Source organism: Epinephelus fuscoguttatus, linkage group LG19 (assembly GCF_011397635.1).
Source record: "Epinephelus fuscoguttatus linkage group LG19, E.fuscoguttatus.final_Chr_v1".
NCBI lineage: Eukaryota > Metazoa > Chordata > Actinopteri > Perciformes > Serranidae > Epinephelus > Epinephelus fuscoguttatus.
Genome location: NC_064770.1, coordinates 37,930,364 through 37,950,614, shown reverse-complemented (window position 1 = coordinate 37,950,614; position 20,251 = coordinate 37,930,364). Strand labels below are relative to the sequence as shown.

Sequence of the window (20,251 nt, the reverse complement as noted above, 5' to 3'; positions counted from 1 at the left end):
TACACACTGCTCCTTTAAATCAAGGATCTGAATACTTCCTCCACTGCCTGCTGTTAAGCTGTGTGCCAAACAACAAATGAAATGGTATTTTAAGAGTTTAAGAGATATTCTTGTCTTGAAACTACTACAACGTGGAAATTATTTGCACCGTGAAAAAGTCATTTCATAGGAACTTGCTATAAATATATTTGTTAGTGAACATTTATTCCTATGAAGTGAAATAATGTAAAACCGCTTTTGTGTACATGGCAGTGCAGGCGGTTCAGAGAGAGACAAGGGGAGAGTGAGAGAGGGGAGAGACAGATGTGTGTGTGTAAGTCACCAAGGCACAAGTGTGTGATCGCAGCAGAGAGATACACCAGCATCTGAAGCTCCTCCAAATCAGTGAGTATTTTATTTTACCTTAAATCCACGTTTGTGTGTGTACATGTAGTTTTGTTCAGCTGTAACCACGAATGTACAGTTCCAGGTTCAGATTGTTTAGCAGGTGGAGGCAAAAATGATAAAAATGACTTTTTAATGAGGTCATTCTCAGTGACATTGATGCTTTCAGTGATAAAAAATAACAAGAACAAAAGGAATTAGGAATTAAAAAGCATCTTTTAGGGACTTGGAACCATTAACTAACATAAAAACAACATAAACAGTGCATGTAGTGTTTATTTAACCGTTTCAAAGTGCACATCCTCTATGCACGTGTGTCCATTCATATATGTAAACAGTATTTCATGCATTTATTTGTGTGATTTCCTGGAAGTGTGTTTTGTTTCCTCCAGACTTTTCCATCCTGACCATTTCCTCCAGTGTTCACTGCCATTGGAAATCCATCGGTGTGCGTCACCTCTGCACCCTGTAACCTGGGACACACACACCTCTCCCCCGCCGCTTTCTCAGTTTTCACGTCCTCTGTACGGCCCCACCCTGCGCCGTCATGGATCTTATAGAGTTGGGAGACATGGGCAGTGGCTGTGAAGATGAAAACTGTGGCCTCACGTCTGGTTTCCAAGAGGACTGCTCCAACCAAGAGTGCCACTGGAAGGAACCTCTGTTTGGACTCAATGAGTTAGGTGGGTAAAGACAATAGGAAACAAACACTACTGCATGATGTTTAATGGAAATTTAAAGCTGCAGCGGGCAAGACTTCAGGGGGGAGAAATCACACATATATAAAGTCTTTGTTCCTTTTGACTTTGGGTTAATTTAAGTGGAGGAAATTGTTGACAGTACAATCCAAAACTCCTTGACTGGATGTTTCCCTTCAGCCCAGTCACCAGAGGATGTTGGCGTTGTAGTCTACATTGCTGGAAACTATGTTACATTTGTACTTTTCATACGTATCATATCAATGTTTCTAAAGTGATGTAGTATGTGAGCTGACTTTGTCATCAAGAGGTGGATGTTGTCACACCTTGGTGAGACACTTACTAAGCTGTAGACCTCTGTTTGGGACCAACAGTCAGCTAAAATCAGCTGTGTTTTATTGAATCATCGCTGCATTTCCAGCAACTTTTTAGCCACCAAACATGGGTGGTTTTTAGCGATCCCTTGCTGTTCTTCCACCTGGTATAGTGCACGAAAAGTGTATTTTTTTAAGAGAGATATTGTGGCAATTCCTGCTGGGGTAGTGCCATGAAAAGCATTTTTATCTGAGACAGTACTGTGTTTCCAGCAGCTTTTTAGCCACCAAACGTGGATGCTTTTTAGTGACCTGTTGCTGTGTTACCACCAGGGATAGTGCCACAAAAAGTGGTTGTGTTATACCGAGACACTGCTGGGTTTTCTGCTGGCATAATGCTACGAAGGGCAGTTGTGACATCAACAGTGGGTATTTCCAGCTTAAACATGATCTTTTCCTAACAGCTGCTGAAACGTAAATAAACGTAAAGTTTCAACGTATCTGCTACATAAAAACATACAAATGTAACGTATCGGTGATTTGCAGAAACATAGCATGCCAACATTTATTCTGGTAACTGGGTTGTTTCCTTCGTTTATTTAATATTGAAGAAATATTTCAGTAATTTGGGAGATATGCTTATTCGCTTTGTTTCTGATGGTTAGATGATGCTCAGCACCACTCTCCTGTCTGTATGGTAAATATGAAGCTACTACCAAAAGTCTGTTAGCTTAGCTGAATATCACAAGCCCTGAAACCTGTTTTTTTTTTCCACTCAGCTTTATATCCCAAAGGCCTTTGCACACTGAGTCCGCACAGAAACCTTGCTCACTGATTCTGATGTGTTTGATTGTTCTATCTAGTGCTGAAATTCTCAATATGTGAAGAAATGAAACTAGATGCATTTCCTCCTTTGCTTCTCTCCACTGGCAGTACCTATCTGACTGTCACCACTCCCTCCCTGTCTTTCGTTTGGCACCGCAGCTGCATGAAGGGGCGGAGCTGTCCTGCACATCCTGTGTGCGGTCCACATCATCCTCTTCTTCATCTTCATCCACCTGAATATCACTGTCTGACCTGTTGAAAGTAGCTGTCTGAATTATGAAATGATTCTGGGTGCACTGCTCCTCTGTCGTGTCGCGGCTGTTTCCCGACACCACATCTTCACTGATTCTCGATCAAACGTCTCTAAAACTGATGAACATACAATTTTGGTAAATGGTAAATGGACTGCACTTGTATTGCACCTTCCTAGTCTTTGGACCATTCACACACACACTCACACACTGGTGGCCGAGGCTACCATTAAAGCTGCCACTCACGATTTTTGTTGATACTTCATTTCTTTAATCACAAGAGCATGGTGCAGAAAAATTCTTGATTTTTCATTTTATTTTTCAAACTATTTTGGCTGACAATGTGTCCAGTTCTGGAATAAATACAAAGTGGTTCTGATGAAACATATCAATATTTCTTATTCTAGTGTGTGTGACTGTCATTTACGTCCCACTGATGCTCTTCGGCCTCCTGGGAAACATTCTGACGATCCTGGTGGTTTGGCGCCGACCTCACATGAGAAGCTCAACTTACCTCTACCTGAGCAGCATGGCTGTTAGCGACCTGCTGATACTCCTACTGCTGCCTCTGGATCTGTATAAGGTACACACACACCTGAGTGTGACAGCTGTGTTGTCATGAAGTGGAATAAAGGTTGAAATGAAAATGTTGTTGTGTCTTCCAGCTGTGGAGGCCCAGACCCTGGCCCTTAGGAGACCTCGCCTGTAAGCTGACGATGTTCCTCTCAGAGTGCTGCACCTTCTGCACCATCCTCCACATCACCTTCCTCTCCCTGGAGAGGTACCTGGCCGTCTGCTGGCCAATCACAGCCAAGACGCTGGTGACACGGCACAGAACAAAGGCTCTGATTGGCTGCCTCTGGCTGGGAGCAGCCGTCAGCGCGGCACCGGTGTTAGTCATGGTTGGAGTGGAAGAGGTTGGGGGAGATGAGCTGGGGCTCGTAGGATGGGGGGAGGACGGAGGGTGGACAGGAAGGGAAGGAGAGCATGCAGGATTTATGATAGGAGGAGGGGACAGAGGAGGTGGACACATGGCCTCAATGGACGGAGGATTAGAGGGAATAAAGTGGGGAGAGAAAGAGAAAAAGGGATGGAGTGAAAGAGATGGTGAGTTGAAATGGTTTGGAGAAGAAGGAGAGAGAAATGTGGGAATAGAGGAAAGAGATGAGAGGAAAGAAGGAGATGGAGGACAAATGAAACTTGCGGATGAAGAAGAAGAAGGAGAGCTGGAAGCTGGCGGAGAGCGGCAAAATAAAATGAAAGAAGACGAGGGAGGAGGAAGGGAGGAAGGAGGAGAGACTGACAGGAGTGAGTGCCGCTGCACACACTACGCCGTCACCTCCGGCCTGCTGGCGGCCATGATGATTCTCTCCAACTTGTACTTCCTGGTGCCCCTCTGCATCCTGGGGCTGGTCTACAGCCTGATTGGACGGACGCTGTGGCTCCGTCCAAAAAGCAGCCGCAGAGACCAGAGTCACCGGCACACTGTCAAAATGCTGGGTGAGAAACACACAGTCACACACACACACACACACCCTCAGGTTTATTATAACAAGAAAAAGAACATAAAGAAACAAACGACATAATCACAAAAGCAAACATCCAACAGCTCAGAATTACAGCTGTGTTTGTTGGTGTAGGACACATCTTTCACCTCCTTCAGGTATCAATGATTCTAACATCCTCCTCCTTTTCTCCTCCCCACCCTGCCCCTCTGTGTCTCCACCCCCTGCAGGAGTGATCGTCCTGGCGTTCGTCCTGTGCTGGCTGCCCTTCCACGTGGGTCGCACCATTTTCTCTTTCACTCTGGACACCGGCTCTGACAGACAGGAGACACACATGGATACAAACTCACACTCGGACATTAACACGCTCTCTGACGTCAGCACGGACAAAAATATAAACACACACACTGTTACTGAACCCACAAGCCCCTCAGACACGGACACACACTTCAAGACTGGGATGACGACTGCCCACACTCACACAGAGAAAGATGACATATCCTGCGACACCAGTGCAAAGGGCGAAATCAACACAAACACTGATTCAGACACACACACTGCGACACCCACTGACCTGTACGATAACACATACAATGACACAAGCTCCAACGACACACACACACACTCTGACGCACACTTGTATTTTTCATATTATCTGTCTCAGTATTTCAACCTGGTGTCCTCTGTCCTCTTCTACCTCAGTGCCGCCGTCAATCCCTTACTGTACAACCTGATGTCTGCCAGGTATAGACACGCTGTACGCAGCCTCATACACGCACCCTCTCACACACACTCTCACACACAATCTAACACACCGTCTCTCCGCCTGCGCACATTCACGACGGGTCACTCCACGACCACTTTGTAAGGGCAAGTACCTGACGCACACACAGAATGCAAAAAAGGAAATCAAGTGAACACACTACGTGTTTGAACCTGACCTGCACAGGTGTAAATAATAACATCACTAATGGCTAAAGTCCATTTTGTGTATATAAACAAAAACCTAGCAAATCATACACATGTTGTGTCATAGCAGAGATTTTGTCAGTTAGAGTTGTGTTAGAGTTTTGTCATCAGTACGATGTATGATTAATAATGACAAAAGTGCCATGATGCGCGATAATTTAACCAGTTAGTGACACTTACAAGTAGTAGTTGGTTTTAGTGTGCGCTGTCTCATTTTAATTAATTTCCCAACATAATTAGGATCAGCACAGTCGCCAGAAGAAAATGTTGGCGTTGTACGTCCCTGTACACATTTCTAAGGGACATAGTGTATGAGCTGACTTTGTCATCAGGAAGGGAACTGCCCATTGGTTCGACATCCCATTGTTCCGAAGTCCATTCTGAAATCATCATGATGCCCTGTGGTTAAGGTCTGGTTAGGTTTAGGCACAAAAACCACTTGGTTAGGGTCAGGAAAAGATCATGGTGTGGGTTAAAATGAAAAAGAAAGTGACAAACACATAAGCCGTGAGCCTGCTCCGCCTCAAGCCTTTCCCAGCTGACCCTGAGCCGGTCGTGGCGCACCATCAAGGTAGAAATACCCCCACCGGGAGCCGTTCAGCACCGCGGACCGTCGGACTAATGGGATGTCGGACCAATGGGCTGTCGGACCAATGACATGGACCCATCAGGAAACCCAGTCTCACTCCAAAGTCATCCAAATCTGGCACTTGGGCATTGACTTGTGGCGTCAGACTTAACGTCGGCATGATACGTGGCTGGTCAACATTGTAATTTAATAGCGCTTGGAGGTGTTGGGGGAAAAGCAGCGGGACAAGAATGAAAGTTAAGGTGGCAGTGTTTGCATCCTGTAAGATTCTAAAGCCAAAACCTGTCCTTTTTTCCAGAACCTAACTGAGTACCCTGGAAATCCAGAGTTCTCGCTAGAGCACAATTTGAATTTGCTCAGCGAGTCACTCTGGCAATCAGTAATGATGCTCATTACCCACGCCGATGGAGCTGAACTGCACCAATCACATTGGTGTATCTGATATAGGCGGGCCAGAGGCGAGCTAAACAGATGACGACAGCGCTGTGACGACGAAGTCTGGAATCAGTCAGTAAACATTGCAAGATGGCTACGGATGAACACCAGTTGTTTGAAACGGCTTTGGCCGCTACAATGAACGAGTTAGACTTGGCTTTTTCTCTAAAAGAGGAACAGAAGACGGCGCTCGAGTCTTTCCTTTGCAAGAAGGACATTTTTGCTGTTTTGCCGACCGGATACGGCAAGAGTCTAATCTACCAGTTAGCTCTGCTGGTAGCTAAGCTCTGGATACGTCACCCTGTGTATTGTTCTGATTGGTTGTAGTGTTATCCAATTACATGCAGTGATATTTTCAAATGCATGCAAATGCGAGTTGGGCCATTTGCATCACTCATAGCCAGACCCTGAATCTTTCTAGATTTGGGTCTGGATTTCCAGGCTACTAACTGAGTGCTTTTATTGTTGAAGGAAAAATCGTCATTTTGCAGTGCTGTACCGACATAGTGCTTTTATTTTGAAAGAGACTGTATGTAAACTGTACATTTCCTGTGAAAACAGAAGCGTATTTTGAAAACTGACAATGCATGTAAAAGGTAGAACTTGTCGCAAGGCCCAGAACGTCAACAACCAACACAACCAGGGTACCTTGCACGTCGTATCTCGACATGGAAAGTCCATGACCAAATGTCGGTGTGTGATGAGGTTGGAGTGAGAATGTGTTGCATCATGAGGGGAGATGTCTGCCAAGCTGCAGACCACTGCAGGTTGTCAAATACTGCCGCTGTGTCGGTGAGTGTGAGTGTAGCTGTGCTGCAAGTTAACAGACTGACAGAGATGAAAGTTTAGTTTGAATCACCAACTCTGTGAGAGGACACCAGTTTAAACCTCCAGACTAACATGTTGCACATGAAGAAACAAGTTATGTTTCTGCTTCTTAACAGTCACATGGATAAGTCAGAGTTTACAATGAACCTGGGGACAAATCCTAGTTGGCTCACATTAGTTATTTGTTGAGAGCATAAATAGAGACATGTTGAGCTTTTCAAATGACGATCAGTGAGTGTGTGCTCGTAAATCAGCCCTTAAACCTGTCACACACTGCTGGAGACATGACACACACATTATTTTACACAACCTGTCACCTTGAGTCTAATTTCTAACACACATGAATCAGCCTCACAGACATAATGACTTAAAGTTAAAATGTCATGAATTTTCATAGACTCAAACTATGAAGGATAAAAATGACTACAATTTGTCTAAAACTAATAAACATGTTTGTCTCAAGATTCAGACTAAATCTAAAATAGCTGTAAAAAATGAACACTGGTTTTGTCCCCAAATGGAAGGCGAGTCTCCACAATGTTACCGTGTAAACAGATTTATGTCCTCACAATGTACGCAATACATGTACACACACACACACACGGATTAGGGCTATCATTCTGATTCATGTAGTTTCATTCTTCCTGATGTGTTTTGATGTACCGTGTATCACATTACGTGTCCTGCTGTGTCAGATACTGATATAAATGCCTTTATCTAATTCCCACTGGAGGCTTTGTCACCTCTGCGTTACGCTACATTATGTCTCCACCCATGTTAGTCTCCCTGTGTGTCAGCAGGAAACACCTCAGGATGGATTTCCTGAAGTGTAGTGGACACATTGGCCTGGCGGCTGAGGGGCAATTGATTTGATTGGGTCTTGGAACATTTCTGCCGTGAGATCAGGTCCTATATGTTCGTGTATATGTGAAGCACAGACTTGATGACAGTATCAGTGTGAGAAATGTATTAAAAAATATTAATTTTACACAGATGCAGTGTGTAATATCATGAAGTGGTAATAAACAAGTATTTGCTTTAACTTATGATTTTAAAGTTGCACGGTGTGGTGGCTTCAGAATAATGACACCATCAGTGTACAAGCCTCACAGTTCTTTCTGCCACCAGATATGATCTCCCAGGAACATAAAGGCTCCATTTACGGAACAAAGGAAGTGCGTGAACCATTGTGCAACCACAACAGGAAGAGGACAGCACTTTTGTTTTTCACGGTAACTATAGCCAGCTATCCCCAGTTAAGAATATCTGTGTAAGTTCTAGTTTCTGGCCCCAGTAGTGTAAATGGTGGACGGTAGAGTATATGTAGTAAGTGTGGAAAGCAAAACGCAGTGTGTCCTGTGTTGTTCATTGTTGCTGGGCTGTGAGGAAAATGGAGCGATCCGGTGCAACAGCAGCACCAACAGTAATATTGGAAACACTGAGAGGAGGTTAGAGTTAGGGTTACTGTGTGACCGTTGTTACTGTACACTTTGTAAAATGCAAGGATCTGCCATATTTGTTTAGTGTATTGCTTGGATTTGACAGATGAGGCATCTCCTGGGAAATTAATACATGTTGGCATTGTACGTTTCTGCAAATTACAATTCCATTTGTACATTTCACATTGTGTTATATCAAATCAATGTTTTTGAAGGGCTGAGTGTATGAGGTGAGTTTGTCATCAAGAGGTGGAGGGGTCGGTGGATAGCATTACAGCGAGGAGAAGTTGCAGAGTACCATTTACCAAACGACAAAACTGGTTGTTTTTCCTCGTGACATCCACTTGCACTGCTTTTTGTTTTGTTGTTATTCTGTTCAGATATGTTGCAGCTCACTTTGTATCCTGAAAGCTCAAAATAAAGCTCCTTCATAACAATACTTTACACTTGAGATAGGAGAAATTAATGATTCTGTGATGCCGTTTACTGAGCAGAGATTTAGGGTGCGTTCCAAATCGCATACTTTTTCTTTTCACCTCTTATATGTACTGCAGCTGCCCCTTAAAAAGTGCATACTGTTGCATGCAGTATGCACACAATCGGGACATACCACTGTCTCATAACACATCCGTTACCTTGGAGTTGAAACAAACGCCACTTACCAAGTTTGCCAGAGACAGAGATCAACCCCGAGAGCTCTGCTGTTGTTACTTTGTAATGTATGAAGTTTAACTTTAAAGTTATAACTGCACAGATTGTAGATTCAAACATATTATAGTTGCAATAATAAAATTACATATGCAGTTTTATAGTTTTATATATTTTATAGTTATGTCCTGTAGTTGTTTGTGATATTTCTAATTATTTTGTTCACTTAAACAGTCAATTTTCCTATGATTATTTCTCGACTGGTCATCAGTTACTTTAATGTGCTGTCATCCATCATTGCGGATTCTGACAATCAGCTGTCAGTCAGCTGGATTGTGGGAGGATTGTGGGTCAAATATCCAGAAAAACATGCTGGCTTGCAACCTGCAAAGTTGGACCGGATGTAATAGAACATCCTGGTATTTTTGGCATACTGCCTATGACATACATCTATTGGGACATACTAAATCTTTTTCTGGCATACTATATAGCATAGTAGTACACACAGTTTCTACCTACTGGCTAAGAGAACAGTTGGAAACACCCACAGAGTCTCTTCTGGAAAACATTCATTTCCCCAAATTGACCACCAGAGGTCAGCAGGGTATCGTCTACAGGAGCAGTGAGGAAACAGCCACAAGACACTTAGTATAAATGAAGATAATAATAATTGAACACACAAGGTGTTTTCAAAGGTGAAGAGATTACAAAAGTGACACTAATAAAATATTTACACAAACATACACCAACATATACACCTGTATGCATGCCTACATAAACACATGGCCGCATACACTCCTATACACACAATAAGTCAGGCACTGTCAGGAAAGGCCATTCTCTAAAAGTGAATTTTCAGACGAGATTTATAGACGTGAACAGAGTCAGCTGATCTGATGCTCAGTGGGAGGCTGTTCCAAAGCCGAGGACCAACAATTGAAAAGGTTCCATCACCCTTTGTTTTTAACCTGGACTCTGGAACATTTGGAAGACCCAGATGAGCAGACCTGAGGGCCTGTTTGGACGTTACAGTGTGAGAAGCTCAGTTACATATTGTGATGCGGGATCATCGAGAGCCTTGTGTGTGATTAAAAGAGACTAGGGAGCCAATGCAGGGAAGCCAAAATAGGTGTGATGTGTGAGGATCATTTTGTTTTGGTCAAAAGTTTTGCTTGGAATTGCATTAAATGGAGCGATGTCAGAGCGAGAGAGCTGCCCCCTGGATTGGCACCCCGAGCAGTTGGCGATCGGATGCCTTGCTCAAAAGCACCTCTGCAGTGCCCAGGAGGTGATCTGGTACCTCTCCAGCTACCAGTCCATGCTCCATGCTTGGTTCGGATGGGGACTTGAGCCCGCAACCCCCTGGTTTCCAACCCAAGTATCCATGGACTGAGCTAGTGCCACCCCCAAATTAAAGTAAAAGTTTATTGTAATTCCAATCACAGCAGCCCCTCTCTCAAACAGCAGACATTTTAATGAGCAAAGAGTGTTCTTCTGAGTCAGGTAGAGTATGTTCTTTTCATGAATTTGGCTGCAAAAGCCAAACATGACACTAGGTGGCAGGCACTCCATTCTTTTACGGTCAACTCTCCCCTCACTGTACATTCAGTATTTCACTGACTGTGTATTCTATATGGTCTAAAGAAAGAAAAGGTAATCAAAACGTTTTTGTTTCTTTATAGGAATTCTTTCCATAATGTTGTCAGGCACAATCTGAGCAGGGGCCCACATATAGACAGTGCAAGAATGGTGGTTGCATTGAGAGAGTGGACCCTCCAACTATATGTTGGACAGAAATCAGACCCTTGTGAGTAATTCAGATGCTATTTATGCCTATGTTCAAAGAATAACTCCATTTGCTATATGTGCCTTTGAAAAGGCAAACCCATTTCCATTATGTTTTGTCTTTTTTTTGTAAAACAGCCAGTAGCAATCTATAACAAAATATATTATGTACATATTCTCCATCACCTAGAAATAAACTATAAAACACTATACAATTAAATGAATAATCCCTTTTTTCTATTTGTATTTTTGTAATATGATTTTTGTGATAATTTGCATGTTGGTATTATCCAATGTCAAGTCTCTATTTGATCATGTGACCATAAGATTATACAGTAGCTACTATAACAAGTAGGCCTAACTAGCATGCCTTAGGGCCCATCGTTATAGTGTGCACAGGGGCCTGGTGTAACTACCTTACACCACTGAATCGGAGCCTGTCAGTGGGTGGACGAACATTGATGGTGCGCTTTCGCCCCAAAGCTTACATTACAGCCTGTTTCGCAGCTACGGGCTGCAGTGGTTTCACTCAATACTGGACCAAGTTAAAAAAAATTGCTGACCACATTAGTCAAAGTTTCCTTTTAATTAGAAATATTCCTCATTTGCAACGTTTTCATAAAGTCTATAACCTGTATCTGTGCTCAGAACTATGTGACCGGTCATTTTCAGGCACCATAGCTGCATTCCACTCCATTGCTCAACACACACTGTGACATATTGCGCACACAGGTACACATCTACCTCACCGACAAGCAGCCTTAAGATGCTACCTGCTGTTCTCTTACTGTCCACAGGGTGGAGAGAGTGTAATCTGTGTTCAGTGTGTCCTGATCTGCTCTCAGTGCAGGTCGGTCAGCATAGCAGAGGAAGGTCTAATCTCCACACTGGCTTTATCTGTAAGTGTCACCTGACGGCTGCAGGAGAGTTTTACCCTACTTAGATTACAATCATCTGATATCAGCACCTCATCAACAGTTTGACTGTGACAATGCATCAGTCAGGTGCACTGGAGAGATTCTTAATTCACCCATGGGTGAACAGGTGACACCAAATCACTCATAAATATGAAAGGTTGGTCTGTCTATCTGTGCTCTGTTGAAGATTTCTCTTATCGACTGCATCAGCATCTTGGATCTTAGAGGGTGGAGCTGTGGAGGAGCGAGGGGCAGATATGATTTATAACCTTAATAAAATGTAAATGGGTGAGTTATATAAAAATTCATCTCCTACAGTTGTCATGAACGGAGAAATCAGCTATAGAGACCAAAACCGTTTTTTGTACCAGGTTGTAAGCATGTTTATTTCTGCTGTAAAGTTAGGCATTTTAACATGGGGGTCTGTGAGGAGTGACTCAACTCTGGAGCAACCCGAAGTACATGAAACAGATAATTGGGTGAAAAAAGAATCATGTCCCTCCTTCCCTCTTACTGCCTCTAATGGCATTTGGGAGACCTTGGCACAGCAGCAACAACCAGTCAGAGCCGAGGAGTCTCTAACGCAGCTGTGAAGCAGTCACTTTGTAAACTGTGGTCAAACTGTCAAACAAGGCAGCACTGATTCAAACCTAATATGAATCAGTGGGTTCATTCCGAATCACATACTTTTTCTTTGTACTTTAAGAAGGTGCCGTAGCTGCCCTTAAAAAGTACGTACTGTTGCATGCAGTATGCACACAATTAACCTTTCGCTAAGCCCCGCCTCTCTCTGATGGTCCAACAAGCTGTCACAGTAAACATGGAGCCCTCACTGTAGCTAACTGCACTTCCTGAAGAAATATGATCATATTTTTGGAAGAATGAAAGAGTGATGTCAGAGAGAAGCAGACAGAGGGGTCTACAGTCTGTGTTTGAAGGATATATCCAGGATGTCAAACTGACTCAGCAGCAACAACAGGTTAAAAAGACAAAGACAGTTAGAAGCTAAAGCCGAACTATAGGCTACAGATCACAGTGTAAAAGTGAACCACCACATCACTGCTGATCGCCACACAAGACAATGAATATAAAGGGAAACTTTGCTCATATTGAACCAGCTGGGTATACATTCAGTAGGCTATATCTTCAGTAGCTAGCTAGCTAACCCTACACTTTTCAGGGTTTGATTTTGGTTGTGGAACAGGGAAGAAACGTATATCTTTCTCCAACCTCTCCAGGTAACGAGTCTCATTAATACACGGCGTGCCCCAGACACAACATTTAGCTCCACATCCACAACACCAGCCTGAAAATGACGGAAATCTGACACACTGGAGAACAGCTGTGTTGTTGTCGGACCCTGGTCTGAGCCGGCCTGATGCTACGTTGTGAGACTTAGCGAAGGGTCAGTTGTGACGTACTATTTCATTACAACATTACACCCTCAACTTTGGTCCTCTTTCTCAGATATTCATTACCTTGGAGTTAAAACAAAATGCCAATCACGCCATTCACAGTTTTTTTTTTTTGACATGCTGATATCTAATGATTTTAGCAAGCTACAGCTATTTTGTTGATGTTTCAGCCTGTACTGATATTGTGGCGCTATAAGTGGCGTGGTTTTCAGAGTATGACACGTTGCACTCTGTCTCTATAGAGGTAACTATATCTACTTGTGCAAGTGGGCACTGAAACTGAACTACTAAATCATGTGTGCCTTAAAATTTTCAATAAACAAAATGTGGGCAAAAACCCATAAAAGGCTGGAATACTATCTGCCACTTTTTGACACTGAAATCTGACAGGTTTGTACCACATGTTGTTTTCCAATTCTACTCTTTGTGAACAAAACTGACAGATTATTTTTCAGCGTAACGTTACCCACGTTTGGCCCAAAATCAGTCCCTTTGTGAAGCTTTAAAAGGAGCAGATTGATTCTTGCTTTTTATATGATGCCACACCTCTCCCAGAGGTTACGGTCATTCAGTTTGTAACCTTTGCACAATAAACTCCCTCAGCACAGTAAACACATACGGGATTATAGATGTCCCATTAACATCATCACTGTCCTCAGGCAGAATGACTACATTTCATTTTGTTTGCAGTTAAACAGCAGGCAGTAATTCAGCCGGCGAGTCACAAAAGATGCTGTTCTTCCAGCAGTTTTGCGTCAGAGGACCTGAGTGGTTAATACGGTTTGTTGGCCAGTGAAGGGTTTCATTCCTGTCTCCATGGAGAACACCTGAACAGCCCAGTGGTTGAGTCATAAGCAGGAGTGGTGGAGTTCTTGAGAGTGGCTGGTATGCACTTGATATGACATTGATGCGGCCCTGACAACCCCCAAATATGTGAGACAGCCTTCTGGTAATACCTCAGTGTGTTTCCATTTCAAGTATTTTTATGTTAGATAAAGTCTGGTGATGAAGGGAATGACATCTGAGTCATGTTTTACCACTTTTCTTTCATCTGGAGAGTTTCTGCTGCATGTTTCAGCTTGTGTAGCAGCAAACTAAAGAGGACAGGGATTACTGTGAAGGCTAAGGCTGCCAATGTTTCTTTTATTTGTCCATTTTCTGGCACTATATGTAGTAGGATATGCCAGTTAAGTGGATCGCTGGGGCCAGTTAGTAATATGAGTGTCTGGATAGTGACCTGTGACCTGCATGAATTGATGTTTGTTGGGCATTTGGGGGCGGCACAACAAGCTGCAAGCACAACACTGTGTTGACAAGTTAGCTAAAGGCTCGGACACACCAAACAGACATCAAAGCGCTAGTAGAGACGAAGGCCGACTGTTGCGTCACCTCATGTCACCTGTGTCTTGGCCAAAAAATGTCCAGGTTATAGTGCTGAACTGTGTTGCTATGAGCTGAACTGTTGGTCAAAATGCACACAGGGAGGGCGCGCTGTCTGTGGCGCAGGGTCCTTACTGCTCTGTGCCCGGTGTTTTACTGAACATCCAACATGCAGCTGCTAGTTAAAGAGTTAATACTAAAAATACCTCTCTATATTCATTCATTCCTCATTTGGTTTGTTGGAATCTGGTCACCAAATTGCAAAGTTTGGGGCTTTAAAACCAAAATAATGAGCTGAATGATGTAAGAACACCCGACAGAGCTCAGGGTAACTGCAGTCAATTGATCATTTTCCATTGGTTTGTTACTACAAGCAACATCTTTCACATTACACCCATCCATCCATTTTCAACCGCTTATCTAAAGCTGGGTCGCAACCTCAACCTCAATCCAGCCAGCGCAAACCCCAGCTCCATGGGACCAGACAGCCCCAACTCCATGCTGGATCAGCAAACTTTCTGTTGCTGCTGTTACACAGGTTTGACCCAGTGCTGCCACTGGCTACCAGACCACTGTGACACCTCGCACTGGAAGGTTTAAGCAGAACATTCCAGATGTCCTTCTCCCCCATGCAGGTGTTCCCAGACGAGATATGTAACCCCTCCAGCATGTTCTGGGTCTGCCCCGGGGCCTCTGAGGTAGTACGGAGCATGAAATATATCAGTGGTTTAGCACAGCGTCTGCAGTGCTGTTGGTGCAGTGCCAGACCGTCATGGTGAAGAGGGAACTGAGCTGGAAGGAAAAGCTGTTGATTTACTGGTCCATCAACATCCCAACCCTCACCTATGGTCATGAGCTCTGGGTAGTGACTGAAAGAATGAGGTCGTGGATGCATGCGGCCAAAATGAGTTTCCTCAGAAAGCTGTCTGGGCTCAGCCTTAGAGATAGGGTGAGGAGCTAGGGGTACCTCCCACTGGATGGACACACTATTTTTCTCCATAATTACACTGGTCAGTTTAACTTTTCATTTGGCCAAATCCAAAAGTGCTGAAGTGGTGAACATACAGTTGAAGAAGTTTTATGTGCAGCTCTGCCCTGAAGGCAAACTCCTGTCATGAGGCTCATGAATGCTAAGAGTGTCAAAAGGTATTTGTGTCTTGTGCTGTGTTGATAAAGAACTGTCTGTCTGCATTCCTTACCACTACTGTAACCGCTGTGCGTCAGCCTTTTTCTGAAGTCTTCTAATTCCTATATCCAGAGAACAAATTCTTTGGATTGTCTGAGATCTTTAGTTTGTATGGCAACAGGTGGGGGCTCTTTGGTCAAGGCTTGACAACATTTATTGGTCAGTTACCAATCTGCCATCTGGAGTCCTTCAGCCATTATTGTTGATCATAATGGGAGTGCCAGAGTAATAAATGCTCTTCTTTGGCCCAGAAGTGGAGCTTGTAATGACATTAAAGTATTCAGTCAGTGGACTGCTGCGTAAGAGTCTTACATAATTTGAAGAACTCTCAATGGATGGCACACAGAGATGTGTGTGTTCAGCTGACTGTGTGTGTAGCCTGTTTTGACCAGTTTGGTGCAGACTGAAATATCTTAACAACTATTGGTTGATATTTTCACATTCATGGTCTCTAGACGATGGATGCACAGGATTTACACCTGCTGAACATCAGCAGGGACATTCTGGGAACTCTCTCAGAGAGCTCCTAACTCAGCCAAATATTTTTAGCAAGGAGTCCTAGCTCAGGAGGGATTTAGGAAAATTCTCAGGGCAACTTTGAGCAAGGAAGGGACAGAAACTTTTACCTTAGTGAGGAGGTGTGGTTGACCCCATTGCTAGGCATGATGCATTCTTTTAGTAGTTGTGATTGATCGCCTCTTTATGACCCAGCAAGGCGTGGACATTCAGTGGAAATGAAAAGAACTGAGTCACACTGTGACTGTGTAAAGCTGAAAACACCCCTGGCACACACTGGGAGCATCAGGTTGCAGCTCGTCAACAGACGACCACGCAAAGTTATTGTTACTTATACTGAAAGATCTGTACTCAGTGTTAGCTCAAAATCATGTCTGGAGAGGTCCAAATTAAACTATGTTTCTCACCTGAAGAGCTCATCTCCAGAGCTATGACTCACCAGTAAATATCTTTTTGGCCATTGTCTTTATGATTGGATTGTGGGTTATTTAGCTCGGGACCTCAACAACGAATCTCTCCTCATCCAGTCTTCATCACACATCAGACACAGCAACAACAACAGAGTTCTCTTTGTGCATCAGTGTTGAGGAAAGGAGTCGAGCTGCCATAGGAGCAGAGAAGAAGAGCTGCTACGGGAGCTGGTATGTACAAGCTGAGAGTGAGTGGGTGAAAAATACATTCTAGGGGTGGCAAGGCTGGAAATAGGACAGTGGCATAAAGTGCAACAGGGCATCGCGACCAGGAGCACCCATGTGTTGTACATTAGAAATTATAGAGGCGTATAGGAGGTGTGGTACTTGCCTCTGGTGTGTTTTGGCCTTAAGCGCTGTCACAGTTTGTTTGATCACTCTGCTGATGGAACGTTGCAAAAAAATCACTGCAGCACTGTTGCGTTTTTAAGATGCAACCTCAATCCAGCCAACACAAACCACAGCTCCATGGGACCAGACAGCCCTGACTCCATATTGGATCAGCAAACTTTCTGTTGCTGCCGTTGCACTGGCTAGACCTGGCGTTCTGCTGGCCACCAGCCCATTGTGACACCCCACGCTGGAGGGTTTGTGCCAGCCAAATTCTAGCCACTACAACCTCCATCCAAGGGTGACTCTCCAGACTGCTGCCTGGTCTTCTCCTGGGGAAGCAGTCCACAGTGGGGGGTAGCGAGGCGAAGGGATTGTGGGGTGGCTAGCAACTATATTCTTGTCTCTTTGTGGTCTTATAATCAGAGAGAGAGGGGCAAAGAAAGTCTGAGTGAATGAGCTGTGTGCAACTCTACAATTCAATAAAATTAAACAATTCAGTGTATAGCAAACACTGAGTTACTGTTTGATGCCCTGCATATGCCGGTGATCACCTGGCTAATCCAGCTTTAAAAGTCTTCCGCCCCTATTTCTAACAGTTTTTCACTTTCTGCGCTTTCTTCAGAGCTTGAATGTTTAGTAAATAACTTTAATCCTTCCCAGGATCGAGTCTGAACTGTGAGCGGAAAGAGTTTCCTTAGAATTAAGTCAACAGGAAGCTTTGTGAATACGGCCCCAGCACACTGGCATTGTGAGCATGTTAGCATTCCAACATTAGCCTTTAGCTCAAAGCACCACTGTGCTGAAGTACAGCCTCACAGAGCTGTGGACTCTTAGCCCTGTTCACATGATGCCTAACTCAACTGAAAATGTACAGCCGTGCAGGAAAGAATGGATAGACGCTGTGGCTGAGATTAAATACCAAAGCTTTGTGAATCAAAATAAGCAGTGTCTCCTCAAACCTTCACAAATGCCCTTTAATTGTTATATTAAAAGAGATGACACGTTCAACGCAGGTGTAGGTGTTGGCCTGCATTCTACGGTGTCAGATTTATGGACTAATATCATCATCAACAATGAACGGCACCCGGGGGAGGAACCACACCTACAGGCGTCAGAGGATTCATCTTTACTGTTCTGACAAGGAAAATGGAAACTAAATCTGTGTCAAGATTTTAGATGACGGAGAAACATAAATGTCACTTGTGTCAGCTGTTTCAGCGCTACTGGGAATACAAAAGGTTCGAATATGACCCGTGTGGTGTGTGATGTGAGTATTTGATAAGGTCAAAACATCTGACGTTAGTTTGTCAAACAGCTTTGTGACTGTAAAGAACATCCTTGTGTTCGATAAGATAAAGAGCATTTGATGTTTTTGTTGTCGTTACATTTGGGTGGGAAGAGGATGTTGTAGGATCATGAAATGCCACCCAGGAAAGAGCAGCCATCTTTCAGGGAAAAGTTAAGTGTGTTTTCACTTTCTTGGAAGGGCCAGCATCATGTGCGTCAGATTGAAAAGTTGTCACCTGAAACAAACTCTCTCACACACACACGCTCACTCATGGGTAACCTGGGTCAGGATCAAATTAAATTATGATTTTCATGGTTAGAGGGCAAAAATTAGATAAAATTATGAGCAAGAACAAGGTGATGAAAGTGTGAAAGTGATCATGAATGATGGTCAAAGCTTTTCAGATGATGATCAGTGAGTGTGTGCTCGTAAATCAGCCTTTACACCTGCCAAACACTGCTGGAGACATGACAGTTTGTAAGTGTGTAGAAATTATTTACATTCAAATTTTTATACAACCTGTCACTTTGATTTTAATTTCTCATACACGAATTAGCTGCACTGGATTATCCATCCATTCATTTTCCTCCGCTTATCCGGGGCCAGGTCGCGGGGGCAGCAGGCCAAGCAAAACACCGCAGACGAAAGCAACTCTTTCCAGCTCCTCCTGGGGTACCCCAAGGTGTTCCCAGGCCAGATGAGATATGTAATCCCTGCAGTGTGTTCTGGGTCTGCCCCGGGGCCTCCTACCAGTGGGACGTGCCTGGAACACCTCTAACAGGAGGCGCCCAGGAGGATCCTGATCAGATGCCTGAACCACCCCATCTGACCCCTTTCAACGCGAAGGAGCAGCGGCTCTACTCCGAGCTCGCTCCAGATGTCCGAGCTCCTCCCCCTATCTCTAAGGCTGAGCCCAGACACCCCACCGAAGAAACTCGTTTCGGCCACTTGTATCCACGACCTCATTCTTTCAGTCACTACCCAGAGCTCATGACCATAGGTGAGGGCTGGGACGTAGATGGACCAGGAAATTGAAAGCTTCGCCTTCTGGCTCAGCTCCCTCTTCACCACGACGGTCCGGATGTTCCATTTTATCCTCACTCGTGAACAAGACCCCAAAATGCTTGAACTCTGTGGTTTGAGGCAGTAACTCTCCCCAAATCCAGCAGGGTTTATCCACCTGTTTCCGGCAGAGAAATATGCCTCAAATTTGGAGGTGCTGACTCTCGTAACTGGATTAGTTTAACCCTCGAAACCTGGAGCGACATCGCTTCAGATGCCTATTGCAAGTATTTAAACCTTTGAAACCCTGAAATTGGGGAGATTTTTTCAGAAAGATGGGAAAAAGGCAATGGACAACTTGCCAAAAAAATGCCCACAAATTGCAAAAAATTAATAGATTAAAAAAAAAAAAAAAAAATAGGGCAAAAAAGCTGGGTAAAAATATGTTTATAATAATAAATATTATTATTACTTTTTAAAAATTATTGTACAAAATTATTATAATTTTTTAAAAACTTTTCTCAGGTCATTTCCTTGTTCTTTTTGTTTTTAAATTCTCTCTTTTTACTAATTTCTTGGAATTTTTGGGGGGTCTTTCCTTCTTTTGTTGCTTGTTGCCTTCTTCCCATGTTTTTAAAAGAAATCAAGCCAGTTTGCTCAGGTTTCAAAGGGTTAAGAATAACAACAAGAAATATATGGAAAAAATCTGACTAAAAAGTCATGAATTACAAATAAAACTATGACGGCTAAAAATTCACTGAGCTGTGACCAAACCTAACGAGGCATTAAGATAACAAGACTAAATGTAAAACAGCTGTCATAATGAAGACTGCAGAGACATGACAGTCATATCAGTGTTCCATCTAACTCTTTGCAAGACACACAAAAACCTAATTTCCCACACTTTTCCTTTAAAACCAAAAACAAACACACATGCACCCCCCTCCTCCTCCTCCTCCTCCTCACACAGATACAGACACACCTCCTCTCACTCCTCCTACACTCAGCTCCTGCAGCACAGTCACCTCCCACTATAAAACCCACAGAGTTTCAGTCACACTGTCCACAGTCAGA

At 43.7% G+C, this 20,251-nt stretch overlaps 1 protein-coding gene across 1 annotated transcript; it reads left to right on the top strand.

Moving 5' to 3' along the window:
• The first annotated feature begins 931 nt into the window (after window positions 1-931).
• LOC125880187 (growth hormone secretagogue receptor type 1-like) lies at window positions 932-11,584 on the top strand. Its single transcript, XM_049562499.1, has 6 exons — window positions 932-1,067; window positions 2,880-3,055; window positions 3,138-3,972; window positions 4,208-4,297; window positions 4,622-4,734; window positions 11,516-11,584. The coding sequence occupies exons 1-6, from the start codon at window positions 932-934 to the stop codon at window positions 11,582-11,584; spliced, it is 1,419 nt and encodes a 472-aa protein (XP_049418456.1).
• The last annotated feature ends 8,667 nt before the right edge of the window (window positions 11,585-20,251 follow it).

Excerpts from the sequence above, each read along its gene's own strand:
- LOC125880187 (XM_049562499.1), top strand. The coding sequence starts at position 932 with ATGGATCTTATAGAGTTGGGAGACATGGGCAGTGGCTGTGAAGATGAA. Across the intron at positions 4,298-4,621 it reads TCTGGACACCGGCTCTGACA|TTTCATATTATCTGTCTCAG; the intron begins GACAGGAGACAC and ends CACACTTGTATT. Across the intron at positions 4,735-11,515 it reads CTGCCAGGTATAGACACGCT|TGCAGGTCGGTCAGCATAGC; the intron begins GTACGCAGCCTC and ends ATCTGCTCTCAG.